Source organism: Streptopelia decaocto (genome assembly GCF_964273445.1).
Source record: "Streptopelia decaocto genome assembly, chromosome: 16".
NCBI classification, from domain to species: Eukaryota; Metazoa; Chordata; class Aves; order Columbiformes; family Columbidae; genus Streptopelia; species Streptopelia decaocto.
Window position 1 is genome coordinate 2,836,414 of NC_138671.1, and position 19,059 is coordinate 2,855,472.

Below are 19,059 nucleotides of genomic sequence, written 5' to 3' on the forward strand. Positions count from 1 at the left end.
TGGTTATATTCTCCTGCATGCAATGATATCTATGACACGGACCACTACGGGCAGTGCGTCCACTACAATCCATCCTACAGTATCCTGAAGAAGCAGCTGTTTAAAAAGAAAGTTCTGAAAGGGTTTGATATAATTAAATTCTCAAAACCCACCATAACTCACAGGGTTTTAAAAATAATTTCTGTATGTGTTGGAAGTCCAAATTTAACTTCTTTAAAATGTTGGGATCCAACGTAACAGTAAACGCAAAACTACGCAACTGTAACCTGCAAACTAAAATGAAATTATATTCACGCCTATTTACTGCATATCCTTCTGCCATCTATCTTTTGAGTAAGTCTGATGTAAAACCTGTTCTCCTAAGGCTCTACGAGTATTGGTACAGAGCTTAAAACCTCAGGACAAGCTCCATGTGCCTTCTGACCATGTCAGGTAGGGAACAAATGACTCAGAACGAGGACCTGAGTAACTATAGACTGGTCAGCCTCACCTCCATCCCTGGGAAACTGAAGGAACGACTTCTCCTTGGTGCCATCTCAAGGCATATCAAGGCAACAAAGATGCTGAAGGGAGTGGAGCATCTCCCGTGTGAGGAAAGGCTGAGGGAGCTGGGGCTCTGGAGCTGGACAAGAGGAGACTGAGGGGGGACTCATTCATGTTTACAGATAGATAAAGGGGGAGTGTCAGGAGGATGGAGCCAGGCTCTTCTCGGTGACAACCAGTGATAGGACAAGGGGCAATGGGTGCAAACTGGAACACAAAAGGTTCCACTTAAATTTGAGAAGAAACTCCTTCCCGGTGAGGGTGGCAGAGCCTGGCCCAGGCTGCCCAGGGGGTTGTGGAGTCTCCTTCTGTGCAGACATTCCAACCCGCCTGGACACCTTCCTGTGTAACCTCATCTGGGTGTTCCTGCTCCATGGGGGGATTGCACTGGATGAGCTTTCCAGGGCCCTTCCAACCCCTGACATTCTGGGATTCTGTGACTGGCAAAGCACATGAGGAGATGACAAGCAGAAGCCCTTTGAATGAAGAAACGACTAAGGTTTCAAGAAGAGTAACTTATACCAAAAAAAAAAAAGTTATTTCCTTCCCAAAACAGCATTTTCCCAACTTGTTTTAGTAAACGCAAATGCATTTTTACCAGATACTTTGAGACAAAGCCTGTAGTAGTAATAACTGTACCACACACAGAAATAGAAATTCAAAAGATATATTGGTATCAATTAACTATCCTCGACAAAGACCTGCGGAGGAATAAAGAACTGACACAACCATCATAGTGGGAATACTGAAGAGCCATTTTAATTCTACAGCAAGGGAATTCCATGGCACCATCCACAAAGAGAAATCAACTGATTCCCTGATTCTCATGCCAAGGACTCCCAGAGAAAATACATGCATGTATGCTCTATAGGATGAAACGTAAATAACTTTTATTTCTGTATTTTACTGAACATCTGCATGCACCACTATGCCTTTGGTTGAAAAGGCTTTGAAAGTTTTGGTCTGCCATCTAACCCCAGTCACAAAACGCTGTGACAACCATACGTGCGCACTTCAGAATGGTTGTAAAAATCCCAGTGTGCTCATAGATGGGAGCAGCTTTGCTGGGTCCTGGCGAGTTCAGCCCCTCTTTCTTCCCAGAGAGTTGGAAACAAGTTCAGAGGAGGGGGAGCAAAGCGCTGGAGAAAGGAGGTGTTGCTAGTTTCTTATGTAAATAAACAATTTTATTAAGTGATTTTCAATAAACCAGCTGCTAAGCATTTGCTCTGTATCATCAACCACTTGCAAAGTGCTGAGATTTGGCTCTGGGGGCAGATATTAAAAAACAAGGCAAAGATGGAGAGGGAGAAGGTTCCGAGGCGCTGAAGTGCAGACAGCGCGCGCTCCTGGACACCTCACCCTGCAGTCACAACATCTGCACCTGCGCAGGTAACACCTCATTCCTCCTCATGCCACTTGGAACAAAATGTTTCCTTCAATCACATTACAGAATAGAAGATTAAGAACTCAGGAAAGGCATATTTCACTGGCATAGTAAAGTATTATTTTGTGTATGAGACACGCAAACCAAAAAGCATTAAATCAAATCCCATCATTATTTGCGGTACGTGAGAACCATCACAACTGCCACCCCAAAAAGCCAGCGGCAGCCAGATGTTCTGCACCTCCAGCAGGTGGCAGATGGTAACAGCCCCAGCTCTCATTTATGTGCATAATTTAGTCCGAAAACTCCATCTCAGGATGGACAAACACCTCAAAAAACACAAAAAAGAATGCTTTAAATAAATAGGTGTCCAAATTTCACAGAGCAAGGGAACTGATTATGCTGAGAGCTATTCTGGATAACAGTGTTGTAGAAAGTCAACCAGACCTTTTCCTTCTCTTCCATGTAATTTCTTCAGCCACAAATGGATACAGATTTTTTTATTCTTAATTTTTTTCTGTTGTATTCAGCTCAGTCTGTAGTGTGACAAATTCTAATGTAACTACACCTCTTTATTTCCAATTCCTCCACATAAAATAAGAGAGATAAGAACCGCAGAGATTTAGCCTTATTTGCAACCCACTCTCATGACATATTTTATGCGACCCAACTAAAGGGATTAGAGGAACAACCTTTCCCCTCAAGTAATTACACAGAAGCTTTTTAAGAATACTTTGTTATTATACAAATGCAGATTAAATGACATTCTAGAAAAATCCTTCCTATAGTCACTTTTGCTATTTGGCAGTGCCTATGACATGTGTTGCTAAACTAAATACAAAACTTATATCTAAAAGTCACCACCAATAGTCACGAGTATTAGAGCAATTCTTTCGCTAAAGATTTGGTTTTGACAGATATTTCTACCATAAATTTCAGAAGAAGAATAAAAACCTTCCACAAACTACACAAACCCTATTCAGTATTAAAAGTCTGGTGACACTATTTATTTGAAGTGAAAGACACTTTTAGAAATGGGGATTTTACTGTTCCACCCAATGTCTCAAATCACTTTGATTATGCATCTATGCGGAGACGTTGCAAACTGCAATAGCGCTGTTTGCTGTCACGCTGCTGCAATAATAATAATAATAATAATAATAACAATAATAATAATAATAATAATAAAAACGCCTGCTGCTTCCCTTTCTGTGTGTTGGCAGCTGACTAGCAGCTACTCAAGATATAATCCTGTGGCCATTTCCGAATCACAGCGCATTCAGATCAAAGCAGTTTATGCGAAATCGCTGATGCGCCTCCTGTGTTCCGAGCCGCAATTCCACAAGGCATCGCGTCTATTGAAGATGGTGAACTAGATTCTCACCCCTCTCAAGGAAGAGAAGGTTGTTTTCTAAAGGTTTGCTGTGCCTGCCTCAGCTTGTAATTCATTTGACTCCGCAAAGTCAAAGAAATACGGCAAAATAAAGCGTTTTCACACAAGATGTTATGTTTTGTGAATTCGTATGAAGAGAAAAAGACTAATTTTTGCAGCGATGAAAAATAAGGTCATGAGGAAGTCACCCATTTCTGACACAGAAGTATTACTGCTTGTTTTGTGTTACTTACATACATATTGTATATAATCATATATATGCAAAAATTATAATTTTGTCCAGAAATGTTGGCACTGTGGGACTGGCCTCTGTCCCCACCATCTTCATCCCTGCAGGATGCACCACTAAACTGGGCTCTTCAAAGTCCAGCCTATCAAACCCTTCCTCTAACCCAAACCCACAACCTAAGCTTAATTACAGCGAGGGAATATGTGAAATAAACGAGGAGCTCCTCAGCACAGTACTGCTCACCATAAACCAAGTCCCAAAGCCCCGGCACATTCACCCACTTGCCCAAACTGGAGCATCACCGATCTGTTCTGCACCAAGACACGGGGAATACATTCTGACTTGACAGGCCACTGGCTGCTCAGACTTATTTTATTAACATAAGTGCAGACTGATGTTATTTGAAAGCTGTGGAAGATAATTAAATGCAGCTACACTATCAATGAATCAGATGTTAGAATACTAAAAGACTCAGTTTAGTTGATAACAATCCAATCTCCCTAAAATTATAAATAATAGCCAGTGTAAAGAATGTAAAGATTAAAAGCTAGAGGTTTTTATTAACGTCTGTAGTGATTTAAGATAGTCTTTATGCCAAATACCTAAGATATTATGGAAATAAAGCAATACAGACTTCAGCTCTGTGACTTTTATTGAATAAAAGTATATTTGCAACGCCCCATCAGCCTATAGAAGATACACTATAACATTTAACCGAGTAGGCAGGCAGTTAGATAAGCCAAAGCACAAGTTTATTTAAGAAATCTGACTAAATAAATGGGGATGGTGCAACAATTATCCCCTATTCACTTACTTCAAAGTTTCTTCCAGTTTGCGAACTTTCTTTAGAGCGTCCCCTCTTTCTTTATCAAGATCATTCCGGATGTCTTGAATCTACCATTTGAAGGAAAAAAAGACCATATTTTAGCTACAAGAAAGTCTGATTAAAAACAAATGCTCTTTTAAATTATAAAAGCTATTTCTTTTGCAGTGACATAGGCAACCATCTATATTTCTAAAATTACATAAAATGTAAGAATAAGGATTAATAGATTTGAAGTATGAGAATATAGCCAACAGAGCCATTTTTCTTCTCAAAAAGAATATTATTCTCTAGAATAAAGAAATATCAGTAATTACATAAAAAGGAACTAGATTCTCTTTAGCTAAATCCAGGAAAGCGTCTAGAAATCTGCCTAAAATAATGACATGGATTCTCTATGGTGTATTCTCCACTTAGCAATTTGTGAATACTCAAAATTAACTACTTGTTATCAATTCTCGCAGCAATAAAATACTGAAAGACAGGAAATAACGTTACTTTACGATAATACATGCTCAAATATTAACTAGCTGAGGGTATTCATAGGAAAAGTAAAACTTTGAGGAAAAGCGGTTTGGTACTAATGAATTCCTGAGCCAGTGAAATCAAACCAGAGTGTTTGAATCACTATAGAAAACCTTCTGTTTTCCCATTTTGCATCCAGGCACTAGGAACCCCATTTGGAAATGGGGGGGTTGTGGCACTCATGTATGTGTTCAACTACCCAACCCAAAACACAGACACCTCCAAAAAGGGGTCACAATGTGACGATGTCACCTACTAACCATGATTTTCCTTATCGGATGGGGAGCATGGAAAATCCTTTATCCACCTACAATAATTTCCAATAATACATGCTCTTAATTCACTATAATGAAGAAGAACATCTTTTAATAAGTGTATAGTCAGAAGCATAAGAGTACAATCCAATTAAAAGACAAATTTAGAGATTCTTGATGTAAACAGGTCCATGTAGGTGTTTTTTCCATGGAAGTCTGAACACCTGGCTGCTTTGAAAGAGCCTCCAAACCAAAGGGCTCCTACCCAAGGTATTGCCCAACCCCGTAAAATTATATCTATTGAACAGCTGGTTCGAGAATGGCTCTCAGGAATAATCTGTCACTGTTCTTACGCTTAGTTGAATGTTTGGAAAACAAGCGGTCGATTATTTATAAAAAGCAGGTGTTTCCTTTGCTTGTAAAACCATTTAGCCCAACCGGTTCCTGATTCAGCAGATAAGCACATTTAATCAAACAGTGACATTTAGGGTTACTACCTATTCTTTGTTTGATGTTTAAATATCCTAGTAGGCAATAGCCACTGTAGGCTAATAAAGATTATTAGATAATGGGTAGGTTCTTAAGTGAATAGATTGCACCAGAGACTCCATGATTCCTTTACTTGAAAGCAAGCTTGGTTTAGTACTTTATGGGTCAATCTACACTATTTTATGGATTTATATCCACAGGTTGTTCACATGGATTTTTTTTCTCCTCCTATCTCAGATTATTTTGAAAACACAGTTACATCAAAACTTATGACCAGGCGAACTGCTATGAAGTTACCTATTAAAAATAAAGGGGCTACTTTCTCATTTCCTGACACCAGGTTACAACTTCAATATCTGCACTGACTCCCGACGTGCGCAGACGCTGAACTCAAGAGGATCCCCCCAAACGATCCTCCCGCCTCGCTCAGGATCCACACAGGCCAGCGCCAGCACAGACAGGTCATACAGATACATCCACCTTTTGTCCAGAATCACAAAGTTTAACAGCGTTTAATGGCATTCGGAAATATTACCAGCCACATTTAATCCCTATTTGTCTGCAGAGGAAGTGATGTATTACAATAAACCACTGGCCACTATATTTCAGCAGCCAGAAGATAGCCAAATTATGCTAATATATTTCTATTTTGACCTGCAATGTTATTCCAGTCCTATACTTTTATTGAGGCCAACATCAGCAGAAACCATAATTTGTCTAAAAAGACAAACGTAGGCTAAGATTAGACCAAAACATCTCTTGGAATGAGAAAGGGTTTGAATGCAATTCAGCAGAAGGCACTAACTCAAACCAAAAACTCACTACGATTGACGTTGCAAACACAATTACCAAGTGACAAGTAGCTATGATCACAACCCATTATTTTATGTTATAAATTTGCCACATTTGGAAATGACATGTTTGAATAACACATCCTTTCAATTAAATAGCCATCGAACACATCCTCTTACTAAGCACTGCATGAGCTGAACACATAACATCACTAAAACTGAAGTTTAATTTAAAGCCTATTGATGTTTAAAGTCTAAAAGAACAGACAGTATTTACAAAGTGCTTTAAGATGAAGTGGTTTTGATGAAACACACATTCTTTAATTTAAGCTTCTGATGTAAAAACAATGCATGTTGACAAGAGAGTCGTGGTCAATGGGGCAGAGTCCAGTTGAGGCCTGTATCTAGTGCAGTGCCTTGGGGTCAGTACTGGGGCCGGTATTATTCAATATATTCATCAATGATTTGGACGAGGGAACAGAGTGACTGTCAGCAGGTTTGCTGGTGACACCAAGTTGGGAGGAGTGGCTGACACGCCAGAGGCTGTGCTGCCATCCAGAGACCTGGACAGGCTGGAGAGCTGGGCAGAGAAAATTTAATGAAATAGAACAAGGGCAAGTGTAGAGTCTTGAATCTGGGCAGGAACAACCCCAGGTTCCAGTCTAAGTTGGGGAATGACCTATTAGAGAGCAGCGTAGGGGAAAGGGACCTGGGGGTCCTGGGGACAGCAGGGTGACCATGAGCCAGCACTGGGCCCTTGTGGCCAGGAAGCCAATGGGACCTGGGGTGGGTTAGAAGGGGGTGGTCAGTAGGTCAGAGAGGTTCTCCTGCCCCTCTGCTCTGCCCTGGGGAGACCACACCTGGAATCTTGTGTCCAGTTGTGGCCCCTCAGTTCCAGAACAAGGTTCCAAGAATGACAGGCAACATCACTAGGCTTAAGATCCTTATGAATTGGTCCAATTATTTTTCCAACCCATGTGAAATGCTTAGATTCCAAAGTGTACTACTTTGGGAATTTCAGAATTTAAACCTTTGGCTTCTGTCTACAACAAAAGTGGAAATGTGCAAAGACGGTATATTTTCCTGAAAACATTACCTGTTTTTCATACGCACGCTCCAAGTGAAGTTTGTTCTGTTGAAGCTTGTGTTCTTGATCCTGCAAAGGAAGAGATACTTATTCTAAAGAAACAAATCACATTTTTCTTTCATTTCAAAGCAGCACATTTTCCATTCTATAAAACTGCCCATTAAAATTAAAAGTCCACCTTATATCATCATTGAAAAATTCTCTTGACATACACCAAAAATTCAACCGACAGCAAAAATATCCACCCATAACAAAACAATCTCTGAAGTCATGATTCATGTTTTCTAAAGAGAAACAGCAACTTGTTCTCGTGAGCTATTAAAATGCCGTTCTGTACTACATCAACTGGGAAATGAAAGACACGGGAGGAAAAGTAGATGCCAAGACTCAAACAGGATTGATACATGACACAGATGTGGAACTCATTATCCTGAGACAGAAGGATTAATTTAAATGCCTATAGGAAGATAGAATATTGAACTGAACTGTTAAACAGTAAAAAAATAAAAACCATTTTGAAGTTGTTAAATCTTAAGGTGACGCTTTATATATTTCTATGAATACAGTACAAAGATGCACGTTATATATAAGTATATTTAATACGACTATCTAAACACTCAAATCAGTGGAAAAAGTAAGAAGGGCTGGTCATTCTTGAGTAAGAAATTCAGGGCTCACCCTCAGCTGTTGCTGCCTCTGATGGTCTGAATCTTGCAACTGTTGTTTTAACAGAGACACACTGTGCTGTAATTCTTCAATCGCATCAGATGCCTGTAGGGATTAACGGAAAAAGGATTACATTTATTTCTCAAAGGTGCCTGGAAATTGGAAATTTCCATTGTTTGAGTTTACAAGTCTGGATACATGAGTTTTGGCTATTCTACATGGAAGCATACCTTAGCTGCAGACAGAGCATGTTCCTGCTTTGCAAAACTGATATCAACATCGTATTTACTTTGTAGTTGTTGAATGGTCTCCTCGTATTCCTTTACAATGTGGTCCTTGTCCTTCTGAAGCGAGCAGAGCCTACAAGCAGCAAGCAAACAGAATATGGAAATCACTTTCATATTTTGGTATTTTATGTGCTCGGTATCAATTCTACAGAGTCTGCAAGTCCACCCGTACCATGTGCCCACGGTAACAGAAGGAAATGCTTCTGAATAAAAGAACGATAACGGACTTCTTACGATGGTCAGTTCCAAAATGAGTTCTACATCAATTAATACATTTGAACGACAATTTTCTACTGCCAGTTACCATCACTGAGCTCTTGAAATAAAAATTACTTGCTTCCTGTAATTCCATATTGTTCAACGTGAAAAACAGCAAGTTCTGTTTAATTACCTTGCTTTCACTTCCTGAAGTTCAGAGGAAACCGCCTGGTAACGTTGCTCTGCATCGGTCTTTTCCTGGGATAATTTTTGACGCTGTAAATTACTATTTTCAGCCTCAACTGTCAACTGCTGGACACGAGCCTCCAGTTTCTTGACCGTCTGGTTCTGAAAGAATAAGTCATTGTTGAGAAAACACCAGAAGAAATGAGGGTATCCCCCTGTTGTTATTCAGTAGCCTGGAGCAACAAGGTTCTTTGGTGGTCCAGAGACACAAGAGCTACAATAGCAAAGCTGTCATCAATCATGACAGTGAATTCTATGTTGTACATAAAAATAAATAAATCTTCAAAATATGGATGTCTATTCCCCCCCTAAAGCAACACGTGTTCTCCCCTAAGCAAAACAGCGTGTGCAACTGATTTCTAAACTACAAATCTTTTAAAACGGGAGAGGCAACAGATGTTTCTATGGAAAACTGTAATGGATGATTATACATATTGAGCATTGTTAGACCTTCCATTAATCAAAAAGTGTGCTATCACTAGCAATATGTACAACCTACATCCAGGAAAGCATTTGAGGAAAAAAACTAAATATACTAAAAGATTTTACTGATCATTAGATTGATGAGCAGCTATAAAAGTCGGCTAGAAAATGTATTAAACTGTATAGCACCCAGTGAAATCTGGAGCTCTTTCATGCTAAAATATTCTTCTGAGCACTTTTATGGCCATCCTATGTTTATAGACATAAATATATATATATATATATATATATATATATATAAATTTTAAAATTTTAATCTAAAACAAGGAGCAATGCACTTCAATTGCTAAAGAATTATAGATTTTAAACAACTGCCTTTTAGGTGCACACTTTGGCAAAACCATATTCAAGGATGTAAACAATAAGATACAGTAACATCTGCTGTGGATTTGGAGGATGCAAGAACGTTATAATACAAATGCTACGTTAACCATGCGGGCACTGCTATCTAGTTGGGTTTCAAATTCATTACCGAATATTAACTAAATGATTTGCCAGTAGTCTTGCAAGGTAAGTGTATCACCTCTGTTTTATTCCTGGCAAGTGGAGGGATACAGGATACAGAGAAGGAAAGTGTGCACAGGAACACGGGAAATCCATACGAGGACTCTGGGGTTACACTCTTCCCTAATCCAGGCCTCCAACAGGCAGGTAGCAAGAGACCACTGTGCCATGTCCCTTTCCTCCCTAAATTCATGTTAATATGGACAGAAATGAGAGAAGAACAACTCAGGAGGCTGGAGTCAGAAAATAAGGCACAGCTGATCTTCCAGGATGAACAGGTCAGAGGTATTTTTATATTAACACAGGCCTGAAGATGAGGGAAGTGGAACAGTGTTTTCACTCTCTGTTAAAGTAAAATTAAAACCAAACATCTGCCATCTCGAGTCAGTGCCCCAACTGTCAGAGAATTGTTAATGAAGCCTGGAGCAATGCAGGAACCTCAAAACATAAAATTCGTACTTAACATATCGCCAAATGTTATAATTCTGCCCCTCGGGAGCTGACACTCGCTGGATGCACAGAACGCGCCCTCTCCGCTCTGCCATAGCAGTGAGGCGGCTCAGCCCGTTCCACTCGCTAACAGCAATGGCATCCTTGACAACCAGAAACTCTGAACAAGGAAACTCTGAAACAGCGACCAGAAAAAAGAAATCGAGAGAGAGAAAGAAAGAGCGAGGAAAAAAGAAAACTAATTTCCAGTGACAGCCTGGTCTTTCATCTTAAGCCCTGCCTTGAACTCTACCTTGTTTAATTATTAAATCAGAAGCTGCTCAGCAAGATCTGTCTACTTTTGATGGTTCTTAAATTCAATCCTGCTGACAGACTGTGTCCATTTTTCTCTGTATTTACTGTTACCTATGACATGATCTGAATGCCAATGTTTAAATTCAACATTCATTAATAAAGGAATAAATTTTGTTTGACATTGTCTTTTCACTAATTTAATTTTCTTCATGCCTCACTCTGATAAAAGGTACGGGATGCTTTCTTGGGGATATTTGTTGGGGGATTTTTTGCTTTTTGTATTAGTTATATAGCAGGCACAAAATCCAGATTACACTTGCTTACATGTTTCTAGTTATTCTAGGAAAGCAATGAAATCAGTTAGAATAATACAATAATTATTTTAAATATCCTTTTTATTAGATTTTTAATCTAACAGAAGTATTTGATCGTTCAAAGAGGGGGCGGGTAAGAAGCCACATGTATCCATGAAAATAGATGTGGTATAGAAATCCTTTTTTATAGTCTACAAAACCACAGAGACAAAAGTTCCTCTAATTTGAATCAAAACCAGTGAGAAATGCTAAAAATATTCCTTCCATACAAACATCTATTCATCGAAGGGCTGTATTTCCATGGATTTTACCCAGGGGGAAGAACCCTTGGTTGGACTGGCTGCAGGACTCTTGTTCTCTCCCAAGACAAAACGACTACATTGCACCGTTAGAAATATTCCTCCGCTCAACAACATTTACATTCATTTCACACGTGAAATTTGAACGCTGCAAGAGACACGTGCTTTCGTGGCGTATTTACAGCAAACACTCACGGTTGACTTGATCTGTTCCAAATAATCCTCCTCCATCTTGCTGAGCCGCGCGTTGGTGTCCTCGAGCAGCTCCTGCATGTCCTCCGTGTGCTTCTTCCGAATGGTGAACTTCTCCTTCTCCATCTCCGCCACCGCGTTGTGGAGCTGCACCGCAGAGAGATCGCCAACTCATAAATGGCATATAAAACCAGCATGAGTTTTATATTATTATAGTATATAAACAGAGTAACAAGCACACTCCAATTTCACTTAACGTCATTAAGTTAAAATAAATATTAGCATTTTAATTTGCCTTCTTGTTTGTACATTGGCATCACTGGCGACAATTACAGCTGTAGGAACAGCACTTGCTCGATAACCACAAGAAGTGAGATGACTTTGGGCTGAAGATAATGCTTCTCTATAACAAAATAACCCACCTAACACTTAAGGTCTTAAGCAAAAAGGACAAGATTTACAATTTATCTCTTACAGGACAAGAATTAAAACCAACATGACTTACAGATGCAGGGCTGCAAAAAAATTAACAGCATGCTTCACCTACAAAGGGAGGTGGTTCTGCCCTTTTTGTGACCCTCCTTTTCCCAAGAAAGGTAAAGCAAGACAAACACTGACAATAATCTGCACAAAGGTGAAGCTCTCTTGCAATAAACATGCAGCTTTGCTGCTCTCTTCAACCTCAGAATAAATAAAAATACATTGAAGAATTCATGACCCAATGCAACAAACAGTAGTTCAAAGGAATCACCTTGGCAGCAGGTAGCAGCAGGTTTACCAAGATTAAAATTCCATGTCAGGTCAACCAGAAATCAACATTTCCTTGATACATCCTGAGACTTGTCATGGGGCAGAGGAACCCGGATCACAGAATCCCAGAATGTCAGGGGTTGGAAGGGACCTGGAAAGCTCATCCAGTGCAATCCCCCCATGGAGCAGGAACACCCAGATGAGGTGACACAGGAAGGTGTCCAGGCGGGTTGGAATGTCTGCAGAGAAGGAGACTCCACAACCCCCCTGGGCAGCCTGGGCCAGGCTCTGCCACCCTCACCGGGAAGGAGTTTCTTCTCAAATTTAAGTGGAACCTCCTGTGTTCCAGTTTGAACCCATTACCCCTTGTCCTATCACTGGTTGTCACTGAGAAGATCCTGGCTCCATCCTCTGACACTCACCTTTTAGATATCTGTAAATGTTAATGAGGTCACCCCTTGGTCTCCTCTTGTCCAGCTCCAGAGCCCCAGCTCCCTCAGCCTTTCCTCACACGGGAGATGCTCCACTCCCTTCAGCATCTTCGTTGCCCTGCGCTGGACTCTCTGCAGCAGTTCCCTGTCCTGCTGGAACTGAGGGGCTACAACTGGACACAAGATTCCAGGTGTGGTCTCCCCAGGGCAGAGCAGAGGGGCAGGAGAACCTCTCTGACCTACTGACCACCCCCTTCTAACCCACCCCAGGTCCCATTGGCTTCCTGGCCACAAGGGCCCAGTGCTGGCTCATGGTCACCCTGCTGTCCCCACGACCCCCAGGTCCCTTTCCCCTACGCTGCTCTCTAATAGGTCATTCCCCAACTTAGACTGGAGCCTGGATCAGGGGAAGCAGCTGGTGGTTGGGGCCGAAAAGCACCAGCAAAGAGTCTTGCGAAACTACTCCACAGAAAAATAAAATCAGCATAAGAAAATATCACTAAAAGCAACATATTCCTTATATTTCTTTTTTCTTTAAGTGACAAAATGTATTTTCCCAGACCGCGGGAGTCTTTCAAAGCAAGCATTAGTCATTACCCTTTTCTCCCACTCGTTGTTCAGAGAATCATTGCTCTGCTCACACATCTTCTTTAACTCCACAATCTGCTTCTCTTTCGCTTCTCTGATGACTTGTGACTCACGAACAAGGGTCTGAACTGTCAAAAATGGGAAAAACAAACAACCATTCAAGAGATACCTTGGGAGTTTCCAGCGCTGGCAACAGACGCCATCAGACTACAGCAGTCTTCAAAATGCTTCATGTATGTGCTTAGATTCTGTGTCACTAAAACATTACAAGGTGTTCTCTCTGTTTACAAAATAGTGAGCTTTCCTTACTCAAGCAGTAAATATATAATGCAATCATCAAAATTCTGTAGAACCTAAGGAAAATGGACTAGAGTTGGACCAAGGGTTGGACTCGATGATCTCTGAGGTCTTTTCCAACCCAGTTGCTTCTGTGATTCTGTGAAAAAAGGCATTTTTAACCTGATTTTATGTCGACCCTTAGGAGAAAAGGTTCTCGTGAAGGCTGAATGCCCAAGATATGCAAGGAAATTAACTTTGGAAACTGTACAGCAAAGACTACTGGACAAGGCTCCAAAAAACTAAAGGAAAAAAGCAGGTCAAGAGCTGCAAATGAAGAGCAAAGGGACACCTGCACCTGGAAGGGCCACCTGAGGGCATCACCAGGGCGAGGATGCAGTTACAGTACCACCACACAGGAAACAACGGTGAAACTAAAAACAATAAATCACCTTTTTTCTCCAGTTTTCTAATGGTCTCCTCAGCTTCGTTCTGTTTGTTTTTGTAGAGTGACTTCATCACCTCTATTTCATCATTCTTTCTATCCAAGATCTGTAGGGAAAAATCACAGTGCCTTAATAAGATAAATAACCCCACAAAACCATAACCGGTGCACAAAATAATACGCAGTGGTCTCTGTCGAAGGAGCTGCCTTCAACAAGTGCAGGACCAAGGGATTAAATCTAAGTCATTTTCACAGTTACGACCATCAAGTCATAAACAACGGATGGATTTAGATAAATGTAGGTAGCAGAGTCGGTTAAAAAGGAGTTTTACGGTGGGTTTTTTGGGGGAGGGGTCTTTTTGTTTTCCTTTAAACTTGGGCAAATCCAATGTTGCTTTTGTTGAGCTGGGAAGTCTCATGGTGCTACTACTGCAAACAGAAAGGATTTGTTTCCCTTTTCATACTTATGTTGCCTAATAATATTTAGAGGTGTCTACAATTCTCAGCAGGTTTAAGAAATACTTAAGTAATTGGTGAATTTCATTACATTCTTTTGCACTTCGCCAATTGCAACTCTTTGCTTGTATTCCAGGAAACGATGGGTTGCAATAGAGCAAGTACACGATGTGGAACTGCGTTCACATTTCTGTACATGCTGGTTTTGGGGAAAAAAATGCTCCAATATTTGTGCCCTTTGAGATAGTATTTTAATTTAAAACTTGTGTTTAAGACAATCATTAAAGTTATAGATATTTTATAACCGTGCCCCAAATCTCTCATCAAACAGAAGCTTTCATCTTAAAACAATATTAGTCCATCTGCATTAAATGTTTTGTGCTTTTAAAGATTAATACAACACTGTTTAACCTCTTCCAAAACATCCAGCGTTATTAAACAACTTCAAAAGACGGAATCCTAACATGAATTAGAAAAAGGATGACAACTCGAGGGATGAGAAAGCATTTCAACTATTTCTTATTCTCACAAAGCTGTTTCCTTTCGACTCTCCGCTTCGCCAGCTACTTGTGCTCACAGACTTTGGGAACAGATGAGCCAAATATGCACCTGACCAAATATTCACATCCTTTCAGAGCCTTTGATGTGGCATCATGTTGTGTCAACTCATTTCCTCCAAGCCTCTGACTCAGTCTTAAGAAACAAAACTGAGGTACTGAGTCAGGCCAGGCTTAAAGCAGGATAAGTCATCGTGATCCTGACACTGAGCATTTAACTCCCGTCATGTTCCTGGGACCCCAGGGCCTGGAAAGCACTCAGTACCTTGTTGAATTTGACCCCATGTGTTTCAAAGACAGTATTAAAAGTAACAGTATGGTCTTTGATAGGCTTTCGGTAATCTTTCCAAAAGCGCTGTTATGCAACACAATAAAAGACAAATCCAACTTAACCCAAGGGAAGTGTATCTGGTGTTGCTTTATTGCTGGGAAGAACTAAAAGCCACATAGAGCTTTAACAACGCAATAACATCAATAACAAACTGTTTATTGACCAGCCTTTGCTTTAAGATACAGTGTTGAAACGGAGACACGAGAACAAGCATTATGGCTGTATTAGTAGGAACATATGTGGGAGACTTGCAGATTTTCCTACTTTATTTTTTGCATTTTGTCCATAAAAATTGAAATTTTTGTTCATATTTTGCTATAACACAAGTGCTTTCTCTTTAGGAGAAAAGTCCTGAGTTTATGAGTTCATCAGCATATGAATCCAGAGAAGCTGTTCGGCTGGTTGTGTCTTGTTCAAACAAACAAATCGCCTTGTGTTTTCATCTGCTTTCTGCAAGCGTTTTTCCCTTCCTAAGTTTATGTTACAGAACACTCTGCATTCCCATCAGCTTATACAAACTGTTACCTACAATCTTACTTTGTGAAGAAGTCAAAGCACAACTGCAAATCATTTACTGCAATCAGACCATTATTTTGTTCTACATACCATCATTGGAAAAAACAAGCGCTTCTTACCTTCTGAACATCGGCATCGTGCTTCTGCTGCAACTTCAGCTTTTCTTCATGAAATTTGCCTTCTACTATTTTCATTTTCATGTCCAGCTTTAAAACCAGAATTGAACACATATATAAACTAAAATAAAGGATAAGGACCATTGCGTAACTTTTAAACTATACATTTCTCTCTTTGAGAAGACAAGCAGAAGTCACCAACAAATCATGGCTATGAAAAACGTATATTCAGTTTCTCAGTATTTTCATATTTATTTGATAAAATTGATAAAAAGATCTTAACCTAAGATATTTATTTAGCAAATCAACGTGTAAGATGTTTTAGTTGGCAACAAAACCAACTGCTACGACCCAGAAAAAGCCATCATCCCTTATTTAAACAAACACTTAAGAATGAAACTTTTAAGACCTCTGTTAATATACCAAGTATGGTAAACTTGCTTTTATCACCCAGGCAGGTGTTACATTTATACAAAGAACGTCCTTCAGCCCGGATGCACTTTTATTTTTGTTTTCTGTTATTCAGAGCTTTCACAACATAAGCACATTTCCTTTTACACGTTACTTATATCGGGATTAAGGCCATCGCTGCTGAATTCGATTGCTGAAATACATTTCCTGCTTGTGTTTGTTCACAATAGCGCACTTGAACCCCCCTGACAATAACACGTTGCTGCTTCTTATAGTCAACGTTTTCATCTTTAGAAAGTATTTTTAATCTCTTGCATCTTGTGTCATTGAGGACGCTCCAAATATGACGGGTATTTAGTGCTTCTCCGAGTTTTCTAAGAAGTCAAAGTGACACCTTGAATTCAGATTAAGTGGATTCCACTCCCACATTCAGTCATTTCTCCTGTTCAGAAAGCAAAGTGGGCAGAAAAATTTCTTCGGAGTGACAGACCCCAATGACCCCGCTGGCTTGAGGAGAGACCAAAGTCCTTGGCGTGTGAGAACCAACATCTCCCCAGCAAACACCTTCACGTGCCCTCTCGCCACCAGAAAAACACCCAGATGAGGTTACACAGGAAGGTGTCCAGGCGGGTTGGAATGTCTGCAGAGAAGGAGACTCCACAACCCCCCTGGGCAGCCTGGGCCAGGCTCTGCCACCCTCACCAGGAACAAGTTTCTTCTCATATTTAAGTGGAACCTCCTATGTTCCAGTTTGAACCCATTACCCCTTGTCCTACCATAGGTTGTCACCGAGAAGAGCCTGGCTCCATCCTCCTGACACTCCCCCTTTATCTATCTGTAAACATTAATGAGGTCACCCCTCAGTCTCCTCTTCTCCAGCTCCAGAGCCCCAGCTCCCTCAGCCTTTCCTCACACGGGAGATGCTCCACCCCTGCAGCATCTTGGTGGCTGCGCTGGACTCTCTCCAGCAGTTCCCTGTCCTGCTGGAACTGAGGGGCCACAACTGGACACAAGATTCCAGGTGTGGTCTCCCCAGGGCAGAGCAGAGGGGCAGGAGAACCTCTCTGACCTACTGACCACCCCCTTCTAACCCACCCCAGGTCCCATTGGCTTCCTGGCCACAAGGGCCCAGTGCTGGCTCGTGGTCACCCTGCTGTCCCCAGGACCCCCAGGTCCCTTTCCCCTACGCTGCTCTCTAATAGGTCATTCCACAACTTAGACTGGAACCTGGGGTTGTTCCTGCCCAGATACAAGACTCTACACTTTCCCTTGTTATATTTCATTACATTTTTCATTAAATACAGAAAGCTCCTTAAGAACTTAAAACAGAGAAGCAAGAGCAGCAAATTCTTTTGATTTCCAGACTCTGCACCCACTGATCCCCAAAGCACAGGCCTGCTCGTTACACCACATGGAAAGAGGCTGCAGATCTCCCCAGGCTAAAGACACATATAGTCTTATGCATATTACCCAGGGGGGAAAAAGTTAGATTGAGAATTAATCCAAAGAAAGCAGATAGTATTCTCAGCTGTCAGCGCCTCTTTTATCACCATCACAATAAAAATGCATGTTCTATTCATAAAATATATGTAAATGTATATATTGAAATAAATATATGCACATATCCCTCCAACAAAGTGACATTATAGAAGAAAATCTTAGTTCCCGGTGATAAATAAGTGCTGATTTCAAAAAAAGAGCACAGTAATCCACTTGCAGATAGACAGTTTGTGAACATTCCATAAATAAATATGAAGGTCTTGTAAAAACACAAATACTAGAAACTAAACATGAAAGAGACTCCAATCTACTTGAATTACATTAAAAGCTTATGAATTACTGATGTATAGCTACGGCACTCGCAGAGCTGTTAAATCCACACAAACACACTACATTTAAAACTCATTAATAAAGTGCGAGCCTCTTGGCTGATGTAAATTAATCCTTGGTGGTTTGCATCAGCTGAGATCTGGTCTACATTTTATTATTCTGTAGGTTGAAAGAACATAAACTCAAAAATTCGTCTTGGAAATATATGCCCATGTTTAATACAAGTCGTGGTGACTGTTCTCAGCCACATGGTTCTTCTCGCTCAGGTTGGCAGCAGAAATCCCTGTACCTGCGGTTGGCTCCCACTTCTTGTCATTCACCTTCCGCTCAACGCCATTCTAGTTCTCAATTTTAGTTCATTAATTCATTGCACTAATTCCGAAAGAACAAGAATGCCTTAAAATGTCATGGATTTGGGGGCTACCCTCCAAAAAGGACAGGCAGCTTCATTTCGGGTGAGCTACTTGCAACCCAACAAGACATTTGAAAAATGGGGCTGTCCAAGATACAGAAGCCAGCTATAATGAAGGCAAGCACTGCGATAACAAAATAGATTACTTTGTCTTTGAACAGAAAAACAAAAAAAACACTCAAGCAACAAATCCCACTCTTGAAAACCCCCAAGACAACTCCTCATGGGCTGGGGGTTCAAAAGGCGATACCTTCCAAATGACTCAAGGCCCTCAACTTCTAGAAACTCAAGGAAGTTCTGAAGTTCCAGCAGCCCAGCCGTTTTCCTGCCCTGTCTGCTTCATTCACAACTTATGTAATTTTGTCCCTTCAGAACCTCCTATATAAATAAATGTGAGGAGCCCTGTATTAAATGTGCGCATGCAGTTTTCAGCCGTATCTGTAATGAGCAACTGGTAAAAAGTAACATATCTCCAGCAACATTTATGTT

The 19,059-nt window shown here is 40.6% G+C and overlaps 1 protein-coding gene across 2 annotated transcripts in view; it reads right to left on the minus strand.

The window, feature by feature from the left end:
• The window catches only part of CEP112 (centrosomal protein 112), a 143,703-nt gene that overhangs the window by 98,529 nt on the left and 26,115 nt on the right, over positions 1 to 19,059 (minus strand). For both annotated transcript variants that reach the window (XM_082066904.1, XM_082066905.1), the window contains exons 9-17: positions 15,921 to 16,007; positions 13,949 to 14,048; positions 13,230 to 13,348; positions 11,455 to 11,598; positions 8,863 to 9,017; positions 8,415 to 8,544; positions 8,197 to 8,289; positions 7,528 to 7,587; positions 4,364 to 4,443 (exon numbers count right to left, since the gene is read on the minus strand). In XM_082066904.1, coding sequence (XP_081923030.1) covers positions 4,364 to 4,443; positions 7,528 to 7,587; positions 8,197 to 8,289; positions 8,415 to 8,544; positions 8,863 to 9,017; positions 11,455 to 11,598; positions 13,230 to 13,348; positions 13,949 to 14,048; positions 15,921 to 16,007 — 968 coding nt within the window. The remainder of the gene's footprint in view (positions 1 to 4,363; positions 4,444 to 7,527; positions 7,588 to 8,196; positions 8,290 to 8,414; positions 8,545 to 8,862; positions 9,018 to 11,454; positions 11,599 to 13,229; positions 13,349 to 13,948; positions 14,049 to 15,920; positions 16,008 to 19,059) is intronic.